General features: G+C 40.8%; 1 protein-coding gene across 11 annotated transcripts; it reads left to right on the forward strand.

Annotated features, from left to right (window-relative positions):
• Positions 1–2736: 2736 nt before the first annotated feature.
• LOC131218885 (70 kDa peptidyl-prolyl isomerase-like) lies at positions 2737–22842 on the forward strand. Of its 11 annotated transcripts, none has more exons than XM_058213749.1 (14): positions 2737–3295; positions 4231–4314; positions 4857–5114; positions 5298–5378; positions 5561–5641; positions 12692–12886; positions 14735–14824; positions 15721–15896; positions 16230–16355; positions 16617–16763; positions 17206–17333; positions 17780–17900; positions 19950–20107; positions 22718–22842. In XM_058213749.1, exons 1-13 carry the CDS (start codon positions 3082–3084, stop codon positions 20070–20072), a joined length of 1824 nt encoding a protein of 607 aa, XP_058069732.1. In that variant the 5' UTR covers positions 2737–3081; the 3' UTR covers positions 20073–20107; positions 22718–22842. The 11 variants fall into 11 exon arrangements, 10 of the variants coding, with proteins under 10 accessions (XP_058069732.1, XP_058069733.1, XP_058069731.1 ...); XM_058213750.1 differs by lacking the exon at positions 22718–22842 and adding an exon at positions 20355–21668; XM_058213748.1 differs by lacking the exon at positions 22718–22842 and having other exon boundaries at positions 19950–20275.
• Positions 22843–26131: the final 3289 nt, after the last annotated feature.

Genomic DNA, 26131 nt, shown 5'->3' on the forward strand with positions numbered 1-26131 from the left:
ACAGAAATTTACAATAATGTAAAATACCTGGATATTCTCTTTTTGATGTCGCCCAAAAGAACCAAATCGAAGTAGAATTTCAACGTAGAAGTTCAATGTCCAAACTCACTTATGAAATGGTTCTAGGTTCGAAATTGATTTTAAATTAAATCAAGTTAGGTTAGCTCTATTTGATTTTGATTCCAAGAAAAGGGCAATCTCAATCCTTCTTCAAATATGATTGGAATATAGAATACAAAATCAAATATAATAAGGCTATAATAAGAGAATATTAAATGAGCACAATAGCTTAAAAAAATGACCAACTTATCTCTCAGAGTGACGTATTGATTTAGCTTGAATTGAATGAAAAACTCTGAAATTCGTGCTCTATTTACAGGTGAAGAAATCACGTTCATGAATGGTCCTGTGGACACCACGACTGGTCGTAGGACCAACAGATTCTTGAAATTTTGAGCGAGATAAGATAAAGTCGTTCCACGACTGGTCGTAGGACCTTCACGACCCGTCGAGAGATCTCCACGACTGGTCTTGTGGAACCTGAAATAGTCGATGGGCTTTGAGTCGTGGGCGCAGAACTGGTTGAGCACGAGTCGTGCACTGTTCACACGACTGGTCGAGTAGTTTTCAGGACTAGTCGAGGCTTAACAAAAAAATTTCAAAATTTTACAACAAACTTAGGACTGGTCGAGCCAATGGTAGGACTAGTCGAACAGAGTCCAAAACTAGTCGAGAAACAGTCTATTCACTTATAAAATGAGTCAATTGAATTATGTATTCAAAATGACCTACCCTAAGGTCAATTTAGGGTCATTTATACCTTGTTAGTGATGTATGAACACTGAGTCTTCTTTTTCTTCAGTTGATAGTCATTATATGAAGTTCGCGAAGCTTGAGATCTTGTCATGGGATGAAGCTTGAACTTGAGACTTTTGAAGCTTGAAATCGACTAACATTGAAGCTTGAACTTGAGTACCAAAGTCTATGAACATTGTCTTGACTTGTACGAAGTTTTGGAAATCTTGAACTCTTGAATCTTGAAAGCTTGAATTCACAATTGATGTTGTACATAAACATGAACTAGTACACTTACCTTTGAAGTTCTTGAACAAAAGACCCTTGTTCTTGAGAGATGCATAACTTCATTACGTAGATGAGCTACACAAGACACAGATTTCAAGAGAGGCATTACAAAATTTGATAATTATAAGAGCTAAGAACCATAGCACTTGCACAACCCCTCGAGAACAGTTCCGAGTAATATGTAACACCGAGCTCCTGCTTGGAATCACCCATCAAAGGCCAAGTGGCTCATCAAAATTAAGAAGCCGCTTAAAACAAGCAGGCCAGACAAAGAACTGCACCCGAACTGAAGTCCCTGCTAGTAGGGCTGTACATCGAGCCGAGTTGAGTCGAGGTGGGCCAAGCTCGACTCGACTCATCCATGCTGTAGTAGAGTTTGAGCTCAAACTCAACATTAAAGCTTGGCTTGTTTGCCAAAGTTGTCGAGTCGAGTTCGAGTCGAGCTAGTGGTTCGAGTCGAGTCAAGTTTACCTCGAATCAAGCTTGAGCTTGTTCATATGTTAAACCCATCGCTTAACCCGACCTAAACCCATTGCCTAACCCAACCCAAATGACCAAACCCCAACCCGACTCAACCTATTGCTGCTGCTGCCCAACCCGACCCAACCCATCGACCATCATCGCCCAACCCGACCCAATTAATCATATTAAAAAAACAAATCTACAATCATATATTCATTATATTAATATAAATAAATAAATAAATATTAATCAAAATTACCTATCTTTGTGTTTTGTGGTGGCTGAATGGGCTGGGTGGGTTGCTGGGTGTGGCCGTGTGGGCTGCTCAAAGTCGCCGAGTTGGGATTGGGCGTGGCCGTGCAAGTTGGCTCGGAGAGATCAGGACTTTAGGAGAATGAGAGAAAGAGAGAGATAGAGAGGGGTAGAGACGACGACCGACGGGCTGCTAGGTGCGGCCGTGCGGCATGCGGGCTGCTGTGTGTGGGCTGCTAGGTAGGGTTAGGATAAGAGTAAGGGAAAGAAAGAGAGGGAGAGAGAGAATGGGTCGGGTAAGGGTTTTTTTTTTTTTTTTTAAAGTTATATATATATATATATATATATATATATATATATATATATATATATATAATTAAAATATATTACTCGAGCCGAGCCGAGTTGAAATGCCCTATGGTCAAACTCGGCTCGAACTAAACTCGAGTTTCAAAAAATTAGCTTGACTCGGCCCGAATCGACCATTCAAGTTAAGTTCATCTGAGCTGACTTGAGCCAAGTCGAGCAAGTTTTTCAAGCTAGTTCGACTTGTGAACAGCCCCACCTCCTAGTCTCATCCTGACCAAGTCAGTTTGTGCTGTCCTCAGTCAATTGACGAAGCTCGGTGTGTATAAGCTTGGATTGGGTCATCCTCGGTAGCTCAACGAAGCCCGGTTGAGGTAAGCTCGGCTCGGATAATCCTCAGCCAACTAGCGAAGCTAAATCCACTCTAGTAACACATGACGAGAATAACTACCTTACACATAATTATAGAGTAACTGACAACATCACCGCTCACGCATTTCTCACCTAATGGTTGAGATCATCCCTAAATTCAGGGCCTTTCACGTTTCATCGGCACTATAAATAAGTAACCATCTACTCGAGGAGGTACGCATAATCTCTAACCCGGAACACCTTTACACGATTAGACCGTGTTCCAGGCATAACTTTGGCATCAGAGGGTACCCGCCTATGGCCAGTGTTTCCTCTGTTCTCCTGCTGTGCAGGTGCTCCGAGCTCTGCGAAGGTGAACCGGATTTTTCATCAACATTGATCATGGCCCCAAATATTCGACGGCCTGGATTGGCGTTCATGTATGCCACGTGTATAGTGACCGGAATTTAATACTTGCCGTCGCTCTTAAAAACCAAAACACCTCTCTCTCTCTCTCTCTCTCTCTAAAAGGCTATTCAATTCAAATATCCAAATTCCCATCTGCGAACATCCCAGAAAAAAAAAAAAAAAAAAAGCTTTTCTGCTCGGGGATTGAGATTGAGAAAAATGAAGATTTCAACAATGGAAGCCAGACGCACCAACGTCTCAGAGATTGTAGACTCAGACGAGGTGGAAGAAGAAGCAGGAGAGGAGATTGAGTCAGCTCCCCCTTTGAAAATAGGAGAAGAGAGGGAGATCCTCAGCTGCCCAGGACTCAAGAAGAAGCTCCTCAAGACCGGCCTTGGCTGGGAGACTCCCGAGCTTGGTGACGAAGTTACCGGTCAGTATCCAAGAACCGAATACTGCCCAGAAATCCAATTCCATGTTTCTCTTCCTGCTTTTTCTGCCTGATTTTCGGTTTCCTGGGGGTTTTTGTTTTGTGTTGGGAAATGGAGATTCTGGTTAGTAGTGTGCCGGACATGGACCGTAATTGTTGTCCATTTTGGCTTCTGCTGCGCGTGGGAATGACAGAAGCGATTGGAACTGGTTATTTGGTGAGCCCCATCTTGGACTGCCTAGTGTGAGGAAATGGCACTGATTGGAGAATCCTAGTTCCTAATCATCCAGTTGATTGAATGCTGCTTCTAATTTTAGTTTTAGCCGTCGTTTTGACGACATGGTGCAGCATGCCAGATGGACCAGTCAATTATTTTTATTTTTTCTTCACTATGATACATCAATGCGGTGCCACCGGTTGGTTTTTCATCAGCAAGTGTGGGACCCAAGGATGGCAGAGGGCTCAATTGGGCAATTTTAGTGATCAGATTTGTTCATCTGCTAGACCTTGTTGCAGATGAGCCAGTGTGCTAGTATCCTGATGGTTGGGTGATTCTAACCATCTTACTGTGAAATGTTGCATTTTTTTTATTTTTTATTTTTTGGCATTTAGTTTTAACCTTCTATTTGCATCATGTGGTGGGTTCCAATTAATTGCCTAATGGATGTTGATTTTGCACCACCATAGGTGTGGGGCCCATTGGATGAATGGTTATTGATCGGCAAGTGTCGGTCACATGTATGGTGGAGGCCTGTGTGTACGGTAATTTAAAGTGGTCCTGCTACATGTCTCACTCCTTGAAAGGATTATGGATTAAATAAGCAAATCTAAGACGACCCAAGAAATTCAATTCCATGTTTCTCTCTTCTTTCTGGTAAATTTTGGGTTTTCTGAATTTTTTTTTTTTTTCTTGTATTGAAAATTCGATGTGAATGCAGTTCATTCTGTGGGCACTTTACCTGATGGAAGCAAGTGTGATTCGAGTCGAGACAGGGAGCCTTTCACTTTTAAGCTTGGGCAAGGTGAGATTTCACTTATGTTCTTGAACTTTTTTAATTTTCCTTTTGGCGATTTTTTCAGGATTTGTTACTCTACGGGTTTGTTTGGATGCACTTGTTGAATTGAGCTTGAAATGGATGCACTGTTGATTTAAACTGTATGATTGTAGTTCAATTCACCTGTGCATCCAAATGCAGCTTTGATGTTTACTCTCATGTGTTTGTTTGGATATGTGGATTCACCATTTGGATTCCGTACCCAATGATAATTTCCATGGTCATTGTAGAAAATAGGATGCTGAAAATGGGGTGCCTGTTTGGATAACAAGTGGAATCATCAAATTCATTAGACAATGGTCACCTTATTTCTTGTGCCAGAGAATTATGATCATAGATTAGTCATTAGAGTAATGATAATTGTGTGGAATTCACATCCAAACAGCTCAACTGTCTTGTCAGTGGAACACAACTTCCATTTCTGCATGACTTCAGTTATCCAAACACGCCCTTCTGTGTTAGTTTGTTCTTGTTTTCATTTGTTATTTTTGTGTTGTTGGGTTTATCAGGTGAAATTGTTACTGGATTGGATCATGGGATAGTTACTATGAAAAGGGGGGAGTGTGCATTATTCACTATACCTCCCGAGTTGGGTTATGGAAGTACCGGTGTGAATGGCGTTCCGCCTGACTCAGTTCTCCAATTTGAGGTTGAACTTATTTCTTGGATTCGGGTGGTGGATGTGTGCAAGGATGGCGGGATTATCAAGAAGATTCTGTCAAAAGGGGAGAGAGATGAGCAGCCGGGTGATTTAGATGAAGTCACAGGTATTTTAAACAACTCACAGGTATTTTAAACAACGGTTTTGCATTTCAAGTTTATCTGAATTCAGTTGAATTGAACATAGTGCATTGATTTTGGTGAAATTGGTTATTATTGACTGTAGTTTGTTTTGCTTTTTTCTATGGAAAATTCTTTTGGATTGAGTGATCTTGTTGTTGTTCATTCAGTGAAATATGAAGTGAAGCTGGCTGATGGGTCGGTTGTTGCTAAAACACCTGAAGAAGGACTTGAGTTTTATATCAAAGATGGTAACGTGCCTTGAACTGTAATCTCATAGATATTTGAACTATGAAGTCCATTCTCATTCATATTCAAACTATGCATTTTAAATCTCATTGATATGAAACCGTGAAATATCTCTCACTGATATTTAAATCACATCTTGCATACATTATTTTGATTTCACAAGAACGATTCTTGTTTTGTGCAGGTCATTTCTGTCTGGCATTGCCAAGGGTTGTTAAGACGATGAGACGGGGAGAGAAGGTCATTTTAATAGTTCAATCTCAATGTATGTCTTGTTACTATAATCACTGACCTAATGTGCTGCTGGTTTTGATTTTGAGGGTCTACTTGTTTCACCAATTGCCCCGGTAATGCAAAGGAAATGTATCATCATTATGATTTTACCACTGCCAAACCAAACACTGGAAGCATTAGTCAAATGTAGATATATTTAGGAGATAAGTAAAAGAATGTGTTATCACTGCACTTTTTCATGGTATCACTATGAAAATCTCCAATCCAAACAACAACATCAATTTATTTTGATGATGATTTGATATTGAAGTAATGTAAAAATGTCATCATTTCATTTTTACTGTAGATAAACCAAACATGGTAATCAATAGTCAAATGCAACCATTGTTAAGAGACAGATAAAGTGATTTGTAATCATTGCCCATTCCCTTTATATTACTGTGACAACTGGTGAAATAAATAGACCCTTAATGTAATTAAGTCATTTTTCTTTTAAAGATATTCAGCTGTCGAACTGCCCATTGCTTGTTTTTAGTAAATCGCATTACTCCCACTTTTAGGTTACTAACTACAACAATTTGGATGCAAAGTTTTTGCATTTCTTGAGAAATTGCATTCCATCCTAGATATTTTATTGATGAGTTTTATGTTTTCTATTTGAAGATGGTTAAGATACTATATATATCTACTTATGTCTTTGAAGCTGCCACATATCTATGGGGAGAGCTTAAATGGTTCGGGTATCTAGATATTGTGGAGTGTGCATGACATCCAACCCATCCAACATGTGTGACCGTAGATGATGTGCGCCCAACACAAAAGTCAGGCCAACACTGAAATTAGATGGGCTTTACCGCAGTAAACAATGTACCACCACCCGAAAACCACCAAATTTGAGTGGTGGGGCCAACTTTGTGTGTGCATGATATCCAACCGTTCCAACAGCTGTGCCTCACCATGATGATGGTATACCCCAAAGAGCAGGCCAGTCCAATCATCAAGTGGGCCCTAGTAATTGAATTTGGAGGTTTTCTTGGAAGTTTTACATCATTTTTTATGGTGTGCCCACCTCATGGTTGGATCGTCCTGATATTTGGGGTGTCTGCCCATCATGATGGGGTGCATCTTTTGGACGGGTTGAATGTCATGTGCTCACCATGCTGGCTCCGTAATAGCTCGGTAACACCACTATTAGTGGTGGTACTGGTGCTATGTGATCGTGCCCCTATATCTATTTGCTTTTGAAGTTTTTTTTTTTTTTTTTTTTTTTTTTATAATAATCCATCATTCTCATGTCTACCACCAAGAAACTTCTTCGTACTCAAATCGTGAAAGACACTAATCATGGTAAAAGATCAAATTGCAATTCAGATCCTTCGTAACCTTATTAACCAATAACAAATTAGACAAAATATTGGAAACCAATAAGACAAAGGACAATGAAAATGACAGAGAAACATAAACAATACCGTTTCCTCCAATAGCTGTTAGGGTACCATTTGCTAATTTCACATAACCTAAATGTGGATTAGGAGTCAATGAAGAAAAAGAACCAGGTGTACATGTCATTTGATCAGTAGCCCATGAATCCATTACCCAAGGGCTTAACGCATAAGTAGTGTGAAGAGCAGTGGATGGATGACCTGTTTTAGCCAAAGAAGTGGATGATGAAGCCTTATTCTAAGTAACATTTCTTAACAATGCATTATACTCAGTTTTTGAGAGATGAACCATATCACCATTTGATGGAACCACAGGTGAAGTTGTGTAAGATATCGTGTCCCTGACAATAGTTTGAGAATCTTTACTATTAGAGGCAGCAAAATTGTCCCCTTGACCTAGAAGATGAATATGAAGAACTCAACAATAGTTAACAGTGTGTTAGTGTTTGCCATAATTAGTACATAGTGGATCCATTCTACAATTATGACTAGGACCACGTCCACGACCTCTACCACCATCATGACCACCTCTTCCTATACCTCGTCCATGGGCAACAACGGTATTATCAAAGTATCTAAATCCTATCACTAAATCTGATATCTCAACCACAAGTGATCCCATAGCTGTTCGATGCTTTTCATCACGTAATATTAAGGCATACACATTGTTAAGTGATGGTAAAGAGGGTGATCTAAGAATCTGAGTGCAAACAGGTTTGAATTTAGTATTAAGACCTGCCAATAACTTAAAGATCTGTTTCTTCTCCTTTATATGCCTTTGCATCTGTAGAACACACAAAGTGAAGATCATCTAGAAAAGATAATTTCTACCACAAACCATGCATCTTGGTATAATAATCAGACAAATCTCTATCACTGTTGCAAATGTATAATCTCTTGGAAGATATTATAAATGCGGGCTATATTGTTCTAATCATCATATAATTCATAGGCCGTCAACCAAATCTCCCATGTAGTGGATAGCAAAAAGAGACCTCACTAACTTATGGTTTTATAGAGTTTAAGAGCCAGGATGTAACCAACAAATTGTTTTATTTCCAATCAGCATACGAGGGACCGGTTCTAGGGATTTTGATATACTATCATCTATATATACTAGGTTTTGTTTGCCTCGAACAAACATTTCAAATGTTTTAGACCACAGAAGATAATTGCTAGACTTCAATTTATGTGTTGTAATTTTCAAGCCAGGGTTCTTAGAATGAAGAACTAACCGCTCCATTTTGAAGTTGATGGGGTCTACAATCTCAGTTGTGGATGATGAAGCCATTAACAATCTCAAACAATTAGGAGAATATCAAGTCAATGTTATAACCAGCAATAACAAGAAGTGCGAATATCCTAAAAAAATCGAATGAATGCCCAAACCTGACCGCATTGACTCTCAAACTAAACCTCCAAAAATCTATAGCACAGTACTATAGTAGGCGGTATAGCACCTACAAGAAAATGAGAAAGAGAAGAGAAGAGGAAAGAGAGATGAAGAAGAGAGCTTTTCTTGCTCTGATACCATGTTAGAGAAGAAAAGAGTGCTTAGGGTTAGATATCTAACCCTTATTTATAATAAGTGGTACAATTACATGTATGCCCTTAAGACAAAAGAGACTAAAGAGAGGATAGGGCCAATAAGGAAATAAGAAATAAATTACCAAAGCCTAAAAAAGCCAAGAACTAAAGGCCTATAGCTCACTAGCCTAACAAGGCCACACATCGGCCCACGCATGCATAGGCCTACAGGTCCTAAGCCTAGCATATGAATATTGGCAAGCTTGAGTAGCACTCCAGCTTGGTTGAAGATGGGACCTACCTTTGGTCATGGCTCAGACTAGGCCCTATTTGTTCAAAATGTGACATTAAGTTGTGCACGGGCCAGGCTGGGTCACACGGTCAGGCTCGGGTCCATCTAGTTGATTCCTTGACTTAATTGATTGAAATATCAAGGACTTGTTGGATTTTGAAAAGGCTCTAAAAGGGCAAGGGAAAGGCCCAAAAAGATGTGACTGGAGGTGGTAAGAAAAGACTTGATGACCTATGGTCTAATTGAAGTTATGGCCCTTGATAAAGTGGATTGGCCAAATGGGATTCATGTAGCCGATCCCAATTAATTAGGATAAGGCTTAGATGGTGACGATGATGAAAAATTTAACCTAAGCCCAACTAACAGGACCGTGAACTAATCTTGGCCCTAAGACATCAATCCATGAAAGCTTGACTCTATCTGTGTGTCTGTGTCTGTCTTTGTCTATTGTATTTCAAGTCTCACCAATTCACACTTCTACCAATCTTTCCTTCTATAGATACTACCACATCTATCTTTACATCCCTTTCTCACCAATTATAAACTCATCTCTATTAAGTTGAATGGTTCGATAATCACTTATGGCTGCAATATTCATCCTTTTAGTTATGTGGATGGTGATGTGAAGCCAACTCATTCCTGTTCCTTCCAATCCAGAGAAACATACAACCCTCAGTCATAACAATTTTTGGTGGCTTGAAGTAGGCCAACCTAACCTCAGTTGAATGATTGCCACCTTCACTGAAGATATTCCATGGTCAACTAGTTTAGTTACTTTTTGTTGGGAGGTTTTAGTCTCTTTGAAGGAAATCTTTGCTCAATAGGCACCTGAACTTTAGAGTGGTACTCAAATACAACATTGTGACTTGTGAGCATGGGTTTAAGTAGCAGTTTCGAAGTGTGCATCACTAGGGACTGAAAACGGAATTATTTGCCCATATCAGTCAGATTCGGTCCTGTTTCAGTCCTGTATTGGTATGGTCATGTGATATGGGGTGAATTGTTCTGTTTCAGGAAAAAAGAAAAGAAAAAGAAAATAGAAACGAAAGAAAAGAAAAAGGGCTGTATCGGCTATATACAGCTCGTATTGGCTGATGCAGGTTGTATTGTTGCTGATATGGGGTCGATACAGGCTGATACGGCCATAAAGGCTTCATTTCAAAATTTGTTTTCAATTTGTTTTTGTTTTTTTTTTTTTCTATATTTTTACTTGTTTCTTCATGTCAACTATGAAGAACAGTAGCCAATTTAAATGAGGATGATGAGGTATTCAGAAAGGAGGTGCCAATGTTTTGAATTTGCAGACTTGCACCATTTCCTACAAGAATTTGATCCGGACCTTGATATCTGTGGAAGAAGATTATTCAGATCAGCAGTGACATGGTGTGTAGCTCCAGAATCTGGATACCGATTGAGATCGGGTGGATTGGAAACATGATGAGGGTGAGTAGCATGATTCACAAACACTGATGCTGAGATTGCATGGACTCAAATCTCTTTTTCGGAAACTTGGTGTTTTTCTTCAAGATCTACCAATTCTGTGGTGTGATAACTTGAGTGCCACCTATATGATTGAATCTGGTTTTTCATGGCCTCAGCAAATGTGTTGAGATTTACTACCATTTTATAAGGGAAGGAGTTGCAAGAAAGGAAATAGATGTTCGTTATGTCTCAAGACAGGATCAAGTGGCTGCCATAGTCACCCAATGACTTAGCATTAATGGATTTTGAATGTTACGGGACAAGCGCACCATCATTGATAAGTCGGTCTGCTTGCAGGGGAGTATTAAATGATACCCACAGCTGTCATCATCCTTATCTGTTTGTAACCAAATGAGCTGCTGTAACTGTATATCCTAGCTGCCATAACCGTATATCTTGGATTGTTGTAACTGGGACCGTTTCTCTATCCTTTTGTATACTTTCATATGTTATGTATATGTAGACATCTCCTCACCATGATTAAATGGGAGAGAAATTCATTCACTCAAAGTAGTTCTGTTACATATGAGCATGATCATTAATTGTTGACATGGCAGACTTTGTTGTGCTATACATGTCATTATTTGCACTACCCTGGTCATGCCTATTCACTTGAGTTGAGGAACTTCATCAAGTTCTTGCAGCCACATGCATCACTTGTTTCATTGGGCCCCAACGGTTGTCCTGATATAGGTACCATGACACCAGGAGCCTCAGGTATGTTTCACATATGTTTTTATACTGGATATGATGCAATTCATGCTGACGGCGACTGTTCTCTTTGAAGCATGGATTTAAGTAGCAGCTTCTGAGTGCGATTTTGCCCGGGGATTGAACCTAGCACGACTCGCCCTGTATCTGTCCTTGGCACAGTTTCCCATAAATGTTCTTTTAGTCACAAACAAATATACTACACACATATATATGTATATATGTATCTACACGCACAAACCTATATGTATGTGTGTACGCACATATACGCGCACGCACGCATGTATGTATACACACATGCATGCGCGCGCGCACACACACACCCCTCTTAAGTCTAACCAGTTGGAACAAGTTAGTCCACCCAGATGATAACTTCCAAGCTATTAAATGCATGTGACATCCAACACTTTCAATAGTTTGGCCTCACCATGAAGATCTCCTAGTGAAAAAGCTATCCCTATCTACTCATCAAGTGGGCCACACCATTAAAAAAAGTCCAGCCACTGAATATATAGCAGGTCCACCCAATGAGTGGCTGTTGCTGTGTTTTCCAAAAAGATGATCCTCATGATGGTGAAAACCTATTGGATGGGTTAGATGTCATATACACATGAGTTGGAAGTTATCTGCTGGTTGGACCATAACTTATAGTCCAACCGGTTGGAATTTAGACCTGCGTGATTGTATGGGCTAGATGTTGTATACAAATGAGTTGGAAGTGACCCACTTGTTGGACCGTAACTTATAGTCCAACCGATTTGAATTTAGACCTTTGCCAAATATATTTACATCAAAGGACGGTGCTTGTACATACAAGCTTTGGTTCCTGTCAGGATGTCTAGTTCTTTCATAAGAGGCAATTTTTGGGTGCTAATGCATCAGGATGTGGAAGTGTCCCACTGCACCCATAGAAGCAGGAACCATTCACTGATTCAGACCACGAATGCTATAAATGGACAGCTACCGGCACAATGCAGATGGGGTCGCCCAATGACTTTCTGGATTGTGAGATCCTAACACTTTGGTCAGTGACCTACAAATGGACCACACGGATAAAGCAACGGAAACAATCCAGTTAAAAGGCGATGGTCAAGGCTATGATCTTCCAAATCTGGGTGATTTTTGGAGCATCCCATCCATGATGAGCCCCATCAGATTAACGGTTTGGGTCGCGGAACGATGGGTCCAACTTGTACAGAATAGGTCCTTCAGTGGCTTGATGCAACGACAGCTGGCAATTCCTCATCACTAGATTTCCATGAGAAGTTGAGGAATTTTTATTTTTATTTATTTATTTATTTATTTTAAATTGAAAGTTGTGGATTTATTATAGAAGGTATAATTTTTTATATACTGCAGAATGTCACTCAGATATCTTGTGTCAAACTACTCTTCAAGTGTGAATTTTTCATTAAGTGGCATGGAGTTCTCATATGAACCCATTGACTAGCTCTGAGTTACTGCAATTCCAGCATGCTTCTATCTCAAGAGTTTAAATTGACATCTTTTCATCCTTCTCTGAAACTGGTTTTACAGTACCTGCATTCATTTATTTATTATATTCGTTTGTCACAAGTGCTCTCCACCACAAGTGCTACACTCATTGTATAGCCGTAGTTGCCTGCAGATGCCTTAGGGGAGCATGGGAGAGATGCTAATGATGGATTTCCCTCAATTCCTTCAAATGCCACATTAGATATTGATCTTGAATTGGTATCCTTCAAGCCTGTCATTGATGTTAATGGAGATTTGAGTGTCTTGAAGAAGATTCTGAAGGAGGGTGAAGGCATACGTAGTCCAAATGAAGGAGCTGTTATTCATGGTATGGATGTTAGTATTCCTTGCAATGAGGTTGAAACGTGCTCCTGGCACTTCTCATTTTGATGCTTGAGATTTGATTTCACATGGAACCAATTCACTAAACCCAGACTCGACCTAAACTCATTTTGTGGGTGGTTCAGTTCAACTGCTGGTCCAAATGGTCCAACCTGTTTGACCTGGGACATCTACTTTGGGGTGCATTAGGTTGCACCAAATATCATGAAATTTCAAAATTCATGATATTTGGTGCCACCAAACACATAAGGGTATTACTGAATAAAGAAAGAGAAATAGCGGAGATGAGCAAACAAAAGGGCTTGGCATGATAGATAGGACATCTGATTTTTAGGAGGTTGTAGGTTTTGCTATCTGCTGAGCAATGATACATTTTATCATGAGAAACACTAGGCCACCAGTGGATCCTGATTTTTGATGATCCAGCCTGTTGTGGCTGGTTCTGTCCAAACTGGCCTGACCATCGGGTCTGGTCTAGGTTTTGAATCGCTGCATGCCACTCTAATATCTATTTTACTGCATGTAGCCTTCTCAATATTATAAAAATAGCCCCGCGAAAATTGCCTGCGGGAATCCTACTTTTATCACGTGGCAATATGGGTGTGTGAGAGATCCAGGACAGGGCTCCACTGTGTGTGTGTATGGTCGGTGTCATCAGGTGGGCCACGTATATGTCGTGTCACATGTGTACCTTTTTTCAATTGGTTTTAACCATCTACTTATTTTGCACAAATGGCCATCTGACAGCTGGACCTTAGTTGCACGATCCTTCTAACCAGGTGTCACTCCTGCTTTGAATAGTGCCTTTGCTCCCGCTTCCTAGCTGTTATATTGCTAACATTTTGAAATAAATGCTTCCACACTCCCACACCAGAACCTGTTGCCTGTTCTCTTCTCATGTAACTAGGGCTGTGAATGGATTGGATTTGGAGCGGGTCTGTGTATATCTGAATCCGATCTGATTAAGAATAACAAGATCCAAATCCAATCCGATATCCAATTGATCTTGAAAAACCCTATCCAAATTTGATTTTGTTAAAGATTCGCAAATCTGAATCCAATCCGAATTAAATTCAAATACATTGTTAATGCATTTTTGTTCCTTTTTTTATATATAAATCTACCCTCACTAATTTTCAATTCCCTTTGCAATTTGCATGGGTAAAATCATCATGATATTATCTATATTAGAGATATGTCGGGTCAGATCTTTATTGAATTGAATACGGGTAGATCCAAATCTGATCCAATTATAGACGGATCCTGTTTTCATGACCCGAATTTGATCAAATAGATCCGGTTATTGATCTGAATCTGATTTAATCAGATCGAATTCAAATCAGGTCTTTACCAACTTCAAAATCCAAAGATTTTAGGGAAGAAAAAAGAGGCAAGGTATTCTTCATTCTTCATTCAAAACTAATTAACATTGGGTCGGGGTTTTCCGTCTTGTGATAAAAAAGGGGAGGAGTTGGGTAAAGCAAACAAAGGAATGAGACACTGCCCAGACTCCTAGGGGAGGGGCAGTGGGGAATATTTTACAATGGGAAAAAGCCTGAGGGAGAATTGCCTCATGGAGGTAGAAGGCCCATGGGTTGTTGAGTGGGAGGTCGGGTGGAGGGCTTTTGGGGATGCATTCCATTGACAGCCCTACATGCAACTATACATTGACCAACCTTATTTTCAGATCATGCCACATAATTGGTGGCTCCCAACTGACAAATGCCCTATCTCTCACACACACACTGGTAGGCTTGAACTAACGTGTCTTAAAAGTTATGAACTGGGACACATTTATTGATGTCTGATTCCTTGAATACAAATCTTTTTGCAGTTAGGTATACTGCTATGCTAGAAGACGGCACTATATTTGAAAAAAAAGGTTTCAATGGAGATGGGCCCTTTGAATTTGTTGTAGATGAAGGTGAGCTCTATTCCATTTTATTTTCCGTTGTGTATTTTCTTTGAACTCTGATCAACCAAAGTTTCATAATATATTGATATAGGAATCTCTGCCAATCCCAGATGCATGTATTGCCCAGATAATGCACATGCCGGCACCAGCAAGGTGTTCTGTAATGGTAACAGTGGCCGTAACGGCCACCACCGTTACCTTTACAATACAGGTCATAACGGCTGTTACGGCCCCCATAACGGCCATTACGGTCTCTCTCTTTTTTTTTTTTTTGAAAAAAATCCTGAAAAACTTGTATTTGCCTCGTAATGTTGATTAAAAAGTATGGAAAACCTATATCTGCCCCATAACAGACAATTACGGGGTTGTTATGACCTTTATAGGGGATGTAATGTGCCATTAATGGTAATTACTGGTTTTTTTTTTTTTCCATAATGGTTATTACGGTCGTTACAACCCCATAACGCGTAACGGTTGCCACTGTTACCTTTTCATAACGGCCTTTACAGCACACCATGGGCACCAGTGCCTTGTGGCACACACATGAAATCCAATCTGTCCATAGCTACTGTCTAAATACCCCCCCAAAAACAAGTCCAGCCTCTCATCAGGTGGGCCACATCATTACAAACCAAGTGGATTGCTAAATCTCATTTTTGCTTTCCATGTGTTATGTACACAATGGCCCACTGATGTCTTGAAGAGTCTGCTATCCAGCATAGGGCATATGCAGCATGGCCCACCTGATAGACAGATTTGATGTTCACCATATGTGCTAGAGCCGGTGAGTCAATTGTCTTGGTTTATACACACATTTGAGATTAGCAAACCTCTTAAGATAGAAGCAGTGCCTCCTATTTAATTACTCTCCATTTCTAATGGTGTTAGTTTGTTTCTGTTATCAGAACAAGTAACTTCTGGGTTAGACCGAGCAGCGGCTACAATGAAGAAGGGCGAGGTGTCTATTTTGACAGTTAAACCAGAATATGGTTTTGGAAACATTAAAGTTGAACGGGATCTTGCAATTGTTCCTGCAAATTCAACTCTAATTTATCAAGTCGAGATGGTAGATTTTATTCAGGTGATGATCCAAGTCTGATCAAATTGTAGAACTACAAGATCTAGGGACTCTGAGGATTTCCACCCTGATTTTGGGGACGGTGATATTGTTGCTTTTGGGTTGATTCGGAAATCCAAAACTGCGCTGGACAGGTTTTCACCTTTCGTCCCTTTCCAGCTCAAATCAACATCTGTTGCATTACGGCTCCCATCTGAAATCATCCCACCTGCCCCACATTACCCGGGGTGTCCAAATGGGCCCTTGAGCTGGATGTGGCAATTGGATTGGCTTGGATAGATTTGTGCAAACATACCTCATCCCACAGTTATTCATTTCTTTCTGCTATTATTACAGGAAAAGGAACCGTTTGAGATGGGTAGCAATCACGAAAGAATTGATGCAGCTGGTAAGAAGAAAGAAGAAGGAAACAGGCTATTTAAGAGTGGAAAATATAAGCAAGCTGCTAAAAGATATGACAAGGTAGTTCAATCATGGGTGGCTGAAGTAATGTTCTCTTGGTTTATGGTTAATAGAGGAATGATAATACACATGACCCATCACAAACCTTATTACGCATAAGATGCCATGATCCAAATGCTCAATTGGTGGGGCCCAACCATGAACTGGCCCAAATGAGCAGTCTGGATCTCGTATATGCTGGTCTAAGTCTGCAATAAGATGTGCTACTGACCTCCTATAATTATGATCTTTGATCTTATGTGTTTATATCTCTACTTTCAGGCTACAGATTATGTTAGTGAGGATCGATACTATGAGGATAGTGAGCAAAAGCTAGTCAAATCTTTAAGAGTGTCTTGCTGGCTGAATAATGCAGCTAGCAGTCTTAAGCTAAATGATTTCCAGGGAGCGATCAAGCTATGTTCGAAGGTATGGTAGAAACAGGCATGCTACTTGCATTACATCAGATCAATAGAAATATACGAAGACTCACAAGTGCGAGACAGAATCCTAGTTCCGGTGTAGGTGCCAATGTGGCACAAGTTTGTGTCATCTTGCTGTTCAGAAGGATGGGCCCCACCATCTATGTACGTCGGCCAAAACTTCACGCTGATCTTCTTATCAGGTTGACTATATGTGTGAAGAAAACGGACAGTTAAAAGAAGATTGATCAATGGCGTACATGCATATGCCATAGGCCTACTAATGAGCCTACCAATGTGATTTTTGGCCTCGGGCATCTGCATGATGGATCCCTCCTAATGAATGGCCCACATCTCACAGTCACGGGCGATGTTTGTATGTGTGGTATGAGTTGGATTCTCAACCTTACTTGTTGCTTCATAAACTTATAGCAGTTGAGCATTTTCAGGTGTTAGACGTTGAGTCGCACAATGTGAAAGCATTGTATAGACGAGCACAATCTTATATAGAAACTGCAGATTTGGACTTGGCTGAATTGGATATCAAGAAAGCCCTTGAGGTTGATCCACAGAACAGGTGAGCTGGAATTATATCAATCCAATAACAAAATTCTAGAGTGATTTTGATGTGTTGTGGCACTCGTGCCACCTTGGCATGCACATAAAAATTGGAGCCACTTATCAGGTGGGTCACACTGGCGATGCCCTGCTCAAAACTCAGGCCTGTTCCACTCATCAAGTGTGCCACATGTGTATTTTGAATTTAGACTGTTGATCATCCTTTTTGCAACCACCAATTTATTTAATCATGCGTGATACATGTGTCCCACCTGATGAATGGACCAGTCTGATCTTTTGAACCCATCTGCTGTTTGGCTGGATCTTGCACATGTGCTGCTTTTCTGCAGGGTCTGCCATGAATTGCCTTTGCACTTCCAGAATCCGATTGTAGAGGACTTATCTGATATTATTGTTAGCCATTTTAAATTTCACCTATGTAAAATGATATGTTTTAACTTTCAGGGAGGTGAAATCAATACAAAAGACACTGAAACAACATCAGGCAGAAAGCAATAAGAGAGATGCCAAGCTCTACACTAACATGTTTGCACGGATGAGAAAGGAGATGATGGTAGAAGCAAAGGTTAGGGTTGGAAGTTCTTAGTTGTTAGCTATAACTATTCACCAGTAGGATCTTGTGTGTTAGTCCCAAACACTTGCCAATAAAGCAGGTGTGTGGGATCTAGGTTGTTCGTCACCTATACTCCACTAGTGTTCAACTTGGTTTAGGCTCAACCAGAACCTGACTGGCTCAACTTGACTTTAGATGGGGTCAGATTGGGTTGGGTTGAGGTTGGGCTTGAAATCCTCAACTTGACCCTAGACAAGGTTGGGCTTGGGTTGAGGCCTGTGGGCAACCCGAACCCGACCCCATATCTCTACTACATACAACTAAGGCTGTCAATGGGTTGGTTAGGTGGGTCCTATAGTACCTGTACCCAAGCTAACTGCGTTTCAGTCTTGTCAGGTCTGGGCCTTGCTCTTGAAGACATGACCCGGACCCGATTGGGTCCTGGTACCCATCGGGTCTTTAGATCCTGGTTTTGGTTATTTGGGGTCAATTAAGAACATTTTCATGGTTAAGCCTGCTTGATGGATAGTGTTAGGTCACACATGCATGTGCCACTTTTACACATGTGTGATGTGTTAATGGGATCCCTTATGTGCGTATGGCTTGGGAAACTCTTACATGCGTTTGTCTTCGGAAACCTTGTTCCATTGCTAGAATAAACTTTGTCTGTGTGCGTGTGCGTGCGTGCGTGTGTATGTGATGCTGACACTTAACTAATTGTACATCCAACTAGTTCTCTAATTAAAAACTAATTAATGCTAGTAAGTGCATGGCAGAGAATTCACGTCACTTTGCACAAAACCAGTGGTCGGCTTGGCTTGGATGGGCCCCAGGTTAGTGTTAATGTAAAATCCACCCATCCATCAAGTGTGTCACCATATGTTAGACCTAAGGCCCGGAAATCAGCCCCATGCCTGGTTCAGATGGGCCCCATGGTTGGAAATGGTGTATATGGAAAGCTCAGCCTCCAAACTTTTTTCCTTGGTGTAGTCCACTTGAATCACATATGGGCATGCTTTTTGGGACCCAAGCCTAGACATTGCTGTGGCATCTATTGGTTGGAGTGGATTTTACATACTCATCATGGTGGGCCCTATAAAAAATCAAGGGTTGACGTTTCTCTCTTAATTGTTCCATTGGGGTGGCCCACCTAAATCACAAGTCAGCCTGATTTTTTTTTTTGCTTCGGGTCTAGAATGAGATTACACATCTAATGGACGGAGTGGACCTCACATACATATCACAGTGACCCCCATAAAAAATCAAGGTTTGGATCCGTCTCTCATGTCTCTCTTACATGTTGAAACAGAAGCTTCCCCGCTCTCGCACCTGAATTTGTTGCTGCTTTGCTTCACGATTTGTGCAACTATCGTTGGGTCCTCTTGAGGTTCCACCTACCTGAGTTGCACACCAACACTTGATTAGTGGACCCCGCCCCGCAACTACACAAGTTATGCTTTGCGTTTTTTCTTTGGAAATGACTGAAAATTTCCTTTTTCTTGGTAGTGAGTAGAATGGAGGGGTCCTTTTGTAACTTGTACTAAGAATGAAAATAACCTACGGAAGAAAATTTCTAACCTTTTGGTTTTAGAAGCTTTGAGAACTTTTCTTCTGTTGTTCTTGCCAACTGTTTTAGATTACCCCTTATATAAATATATATTCTAGATTTAACTAGCAGCCAATTAGAGGTATAATGGGGTCTATGATGCTTCTTGTCTTAAAGGGTGGTCCTTAATTTGGTGATCCAGACCATCAATCTCATGGGCCTCAGCATGGATGAGGGATGCTCCAAAGCTTTCTAAGAGTGGAAGATCCCAAGTCTTCAATCAGTGGCCTACAAATGTGTGGTTAAGGGGGAAAAAATGAAGGAAAAGCTGCAGAAGTCATGAAAGAAGTCTAAATATTGGATGGCTTGGATCTTTCAGGCTGGAAGACTTTTGGGGCATCACACTTCCATGATGGGCCACTGAATTGTAGGCCTTATAATTCCTGGGCCATATATTTGCAGGAAGCTACTGCTTTCTTTTCTATCTCAAAAACTATTGTTGGATTTCCTTGCAGAGAATGAAGGTTGAGAAAGCTCCGGTAGAGAAGAAAGAAGAGGATGTTAAGGCATTGGATGTGGAAAACCTTGTGGTGAATGTGGGTTCCACTAACAATGAAATGGTGGTGGATTCCTGTTGATGATCACTTGAAAAGTCACCATCTGAGACGCACAGGTACTTCATCTGGGCTTTCTAAATATTCTACTATAAATAGCTAAAGCTCATTACTAAGCTGCCAACTGTAATTTTACAGACTAGCCATGCAAAGAGAAAAGTGGGCCCACATCAAATGGTCCCTTTTTTTAAAAATAAAATAAAATCATGACATAGCTTTACACAGCATTAGTCTTTGGCTGATGGTTTTGAGAGAATTGGAGAATGAGAAGCACAAGGCTTTTGATTTTAGTTTTTCTTCTCACAGCTTAGCATGGTTGGAAAAAATTAGGCTCCCCATTAAAGATCGTCTCATCAGGTCTTCCACTTGTATATATTGAGTCAATCTCTTGACTGTCTATTGTTTGATCCACCTGCTTCTTGCACTTGGTGATCATTATGATGGCGCCAATGTTTTGACGGCTCCAATGTCATATACACGGCACATGTCGGCTGTCTGTGCCAAGGTAGACCCTTTGAGATTTATATCATTCCTAATATCCAAGAGATCCATACATGGGATGATTAGAGCTGTACACGAGTCGAGCTTGGCACAACTCGACTTGGCTTGGTTCGGTCAGCAGCTCAGGCCAGTTCGAGCCAAGTTCGAGCCCGTGTGGCGTTTTCTCAAACACATGGAGTGCACCTGCAATTTCTCATATTATGCAAAACAACAGCAGCAATTTACAGGTATTTCATCAAACGCTCAGTTGGCAGCATCAAAATCAAGATACAAGGGTAGTTTTATCATGTAATGTTTTTCTTTTTTTGGTAGTGATTTGTTTCATATCTATACCTTCCTCACCACCAGCCGATCCCGCGAAGAATCTATGCACCCGAAACAACACTTCGTTGATTCATTTCATCAAACACTTGGTAAGCAACATCAATATCAAAATAATCGAGTCACCAAACTGGTTCGATCTGAGTTCGATCCGAGTTGAGGTTCGATCCGAGTCGATTCGAGCTCGGACAAACTCGAACTCGGCTCGAAATTTTTTCGAGCTCCAAAAATCAGCTCAACTAGGCTCAAACTCGATTTCGAACTGAGTTGAATGGAGCTTTTTTGAGTCGAGTCAAGCAAGTTAATCGAGCTAACTCGGTTTGCATACAGCTTTAATGATGATGGGAGATGCTCACATCCAATCTGTTGGAGGTGACATACTGACCACCCAGCAGATAACTTCCAACCTTTCATATCCGTGCGACATCCACCCCATTGAATAGGTTGCCCCCACCATGAGGATCACCTTATGCAAAAATCAACCCCATCCACTCATAAGGTGGGTGATACCATGGAAAATAATTTAGCTGCTAACGAATAACAAAATACGAGTATGGGCGATGGGCCTGATTCTTGCACAGGGCGATCCTCATGTTGAGCCAACTTAATGGGTGGGGGTGGATCTTGCATGCACTTGATAGGTTGGGAGTTATCTGCTAGGTGGACAGTAATTTATGTGAACATTTCTCTACGATGATGTCTCATATGTAAGAGATCAATGCTTCTTCACAACATAGAAAACCCAGTTTTGTCATCTATCCGGCTCTAAGTTGATTAGATTGGATCAAGACTCGGTTTTTTTTTTTAATTAAAAAAAACTACTCTGGTCACTACTCATTCCATTCAGTCAACTGGACTTGAAAAAACTTTGAAAGACTATCAAAGAACTCAATGAAATTCCAGGGATAAATGTTTATATGATTCCAAAAAGGATTGCTACCATAACGTCCAATCATTGGCCTGGACCGTCCATTCATTCATATGGTTGGGAGCAATTTATGGTGGAAAAAATGATGCTGATTGGATGATTCTAACCTTCGGATTGATAACGGATTGATAACTTGAAAAATATGTAGTTAAGATCAAGCGGAGAAATAAAATTGGTCTAATCATCATATGGAAACATCCATTGAATGGATTCCACATGGCTGCTGATTAATTTTAAAGAGAGCACTTTGGTTTTGTCATTCTAACTAGGGCTGCAACTTGGGTTCTGTTAGTTCGGGTGGGGTTTGCTCAAGTTGTCAAGGTCTTCGGCCCAACTTGAGCAAAATCTGGTTGGGTTGGGAATGATCACATGTATTTGGGTCAGGTCGTGCTAGGTTAGGTCGGTTTAGGGTCGAGTATGGAGGAATTTGTGTTGGATTCAGGTTGGGCATCTCGGTTCTGAGATTAAGTTGGATAAAAAAAAGGTTGACTAACTTGATTTGATTACAAAGTGATGGTGTTAGCTGGCATAAAATGTGACGTTTTATGCTTGTACAAAGCATGTAGAGGTCCATTAACACGGAGGTCTTGGTATCGATCCCTAGTGAGGGTGGCTAACAGTGAAGTGTCAACTGACAGTGGGAGTTGTACTAACAAGCTAACCAAAAAAAAAAAAAGGTCCATTACCACTTTATTTGTGAGAAGGTCAGGAGTAAAAAGGTAGCGCTGATATACTTTTCTGCAAATTACCAAGCAGTGAATATTTTCTTCTTACGGTTTTAGTTGTAGTTTGATTGTGAAACTTCTTCCCACGGTTCATGTCACTATTTAAGAGGTAAATTTGTTTTTGAGAATCAATCAATTATTTTGGAATTTTTAGAAATTATTTTTTATCTTCTTCTTTACCTCGTGGCTTCAAGGTATCGTTATGAGGAGTCTAGAGAAGCTCCGTAGATTCAGAGTACTTATCCGGAAGACGTGCTCAACCTCAGCATGTCCTTCCCTGCATCACTATGATTTGAGTCAGATCAACCAAAAATCTTGATTATATGAATATAAAGGTTTTCAAAGCCAACTTGTCCAAACACAGCCTAAATACCGTATAGTCCAAATTCGGCATCCAAACAGGACCCAATCACTTATGAGACTTCAAGTGATGATAGGTTGCGCAAATGTTGTATCGAAATCTTTTTAGAAGATCTACATACTTGCGCAAATATTGTATTGAAATCTTTTTAGAAGATCTACATACTTCTGCATTCTCTCGACCAACCATGCATGGAAATCATGTGATATGAGCTCTAGAAGGGTAGGTGATGAAGTAATTAATTATAGGGGATTATGGGAAATCCACCGTTGGAGCATCGCAAAGCATTCCCTGGGCTTGAATTCTGCAGCCGTGTGGCCCGCTCCCTGCATCCAAACGAACAAGGCCCATACTAGATCAGACGTCTTTCTTGTATTCATGCATTTTTTCTTGTTTTGCGTGAGAATGACATCCAAGAGCCAAGATGAGGAATTTCTTGCCTCTAAAGTTGCAAATGTAGTCCTTGGAATAGGTCTTCGTGTACATGTAAGATTAAGAAAAACCAAGTAATTCTCCAATGGTAGTAGATTAGGTCCACCATGGGCTAACCTAGCCCAAGACCCTATTAGAATCAAACAACATCAGTTGTTTTTGGGCTTTACATCAGGCTGACAGGAGTTAGGGGTTTCGGCCCCTAAGTTGGAGCCAGGATGAGGCCAGTTTATGTTGATCATGGTCTTGTGTTCAAATAGGCTGAACCATGTTTTTCTTTTGGGTCCAAAAATAAACACACCTTGTTTGGGCATATCTGGATTCTAACCCTGGATTTTACTGATCTAATCCATTAAAAAGGAGGGACTGACCTGGCAATTTGGCCATCAACGGACCATGGTTGCCAATCATCAACTATTCAGAGATTGAGCGATCGTATCCATGTTTCCGTGCCCATAAACAGCACCATTAAGTCGTGATCACCGCTGTGTGGAGGAAAATAAATTAAAAAAGAAAAGAAAAGGAAAGAATATATCCTTTATGTGTTATTATTTTGTTAAAGAAAAGGTAAGAGGTAGAAGGAACGTTCACCTATATATCAGTGCTCGGTAACCTCTTGTGATTAGGTTGAGATGGTATTTTACACTGCTCTTGACATCTTGAACATAAGCCAGCCCTGTGTTGCACCGTAGCCATTCACCGATTGTGCCTTTTTTTCATCATGGAAGTTTAAAATGCTACCATCATCGTCACCATCATGATACAGCAGTCCCAGGTTTGGGCCCGGAATGAGACGTGGGTAGGCTCAGACCCCAAAAAAAAAAAAAATCAATGTAAGGGCTCGTTTGGCATCTCTAGTACTCTAGTTTAATACGAGCTTTTTCAATAAGAACTTAATTTTTTTTAGAAATAAGTTAATAAACTAATTGTAAGATGCCAAACGATCCCAAGTGATTGTTTCCTCTCATCCTTGAATTTGTTACTGTTGTACTTTGATGGAATGAGCTTTTCTACATGTGACCACACGTGTGAAACTATCATGCATGTGTGATACACGAACTCATAAATCAGCTGGGCCCCATCATCCAGATGACCAGGCCTGGCACCGAAGCTATGGTAGGCAACAGATGCATTGATAGAAGCAATGCAAATTCCCATCGGTCTCCACTCACAATGTATCTGTGCTGCCATGACCGATGAGTGGACTAAAGTGATTTTTGGGCCATGGTTTCTACAAAGTGGGGCCCACCTAAATATTTGGGTCCAATGTCCCAAACGTGTCGACACATGTGCCTGACGTAGTGTGCGTGAGTGCTGAGGAAGAGTTGCACCAAAATGCATCATAACGGTCGGGAGAATGTACCGTACGGACGTGGAGAGCCTTTCTAACACGCGCATCATTTGCCCAATAATAGGAGAACAAATACCAATATTCCTGCACAGAAATGGTGGTTAGTTGCTGCAAGATTCCTTAAGAACTCTTTTCATCTGGTGAGGGCCACATGGTGAGACTGTCTGGTGATCGGAGCCCTCAATGTTCTTGATGCTACGAACTTACGTTGAACTGATGGTTCTGATCATCACTACGTGTAAAAGAATGTGGTACGCTGAAAAGAAATGTTTGGTGGCCCCCATTGAACTCCGATGATGAAGCATCTATACCATCCTTGCTCATGTATGGTAGCACCGAGAGCACGGACAATTCCAATCAAAAGTCCATCTCTCCACGTAGGTCCGTCCAATGGGGTGGGATACGCTGGCTATCGAACTTAAGGTAAGACATTGTTCAGACCTGTCAAGTAATCGGGTCGGGTTGGAGTTTCAACTTAAGGGACCCGGTTAGAGTCGGGTGCAGATTGGTTCGGGTCGGGTTGGAGTTTCAACTTAAGGGACCCGGTTAGAGTCGGGTGCAGATTGGTTCGGGTCGGGTTGGAGTTTCAACTTAAGGGACCCGAAAGAACCAGTATATATATATATATATATATATATATATATATATATATATATATATATATATATATATATATATATATATATAATATCATTTACTCATCAGTTCGCATGTCATTACGTGCGAATATTGATGTCAGCAGTAGGATCTGACATACAGTTTGGATGAAGGCGCGATAAAGTACGAGTTTCGCAACCGGCCACGATCTCTTCGCACAACATTGGAAAAGCTCTCTTGGCATGAACAATAACTTAGGCAGCAACATTGGGCGAGGCCGCAGCCAGCGCCGCTTTCGAAAGCATTCAACGTGGGACAAAGGCGTGTCACCGAGCATCCTTCCTCAAGTTCACCTACAGAAACCTTGTTACGACTTCTCCTTCCTCTAAATGATAAGGTTCAATGGACTTCTCGTGACGTCGTCGGCGGCGAACCGCCCACGTCGTCGCGATCCGAACACTTCACTGGACCATTTAATCGGTAGAGTTTGAGAGTGAGTTTTCGTCACGTGCACAACTTGCGGAGAGAGAGCTCTCCTACTTTTAAGCCTCCCCATGTGGGTTTCCCGTGAGAGCCTTTCCCAGGAAGTTACTGCACTGAGATGCTAGGTGGGGCCCACCATGATGTTTGTGAGAAATACTCGATTGTGCTACACAAGAGGAAACAATGAGGATTTAGTGGCTGCCATTGAAACATTCATTCGGCCACAAAAGCTTCTTATTAGTTTTATTTTTTTTTTTTTTTTTTTTTTTTTTTTTTTTTTTTGTGATTTTACTTCATCCCATTAGGAATGACCTTATAAATGGTTTGAATGACATATAAACATCAACGAGAAGCCTAGGAAGGTTTCAATGGTAGTAAACTCTT

The sequence above is a fragment of the Magnolia sinica genome, chromosome 11 (genome assembly GCF_029962835.1).
Source record: "Magnolia sinica isolate HGM2019 chromosome 11, MsV1, whole genome shotgun sequence".
NCBI classification, from domain to species: Eukaryota; Viridiplantae; Streptophyta; class Magnoliopsida; order Magnoliales; family Magnoliaceae; genus Magnolia; species Magnolia sinica.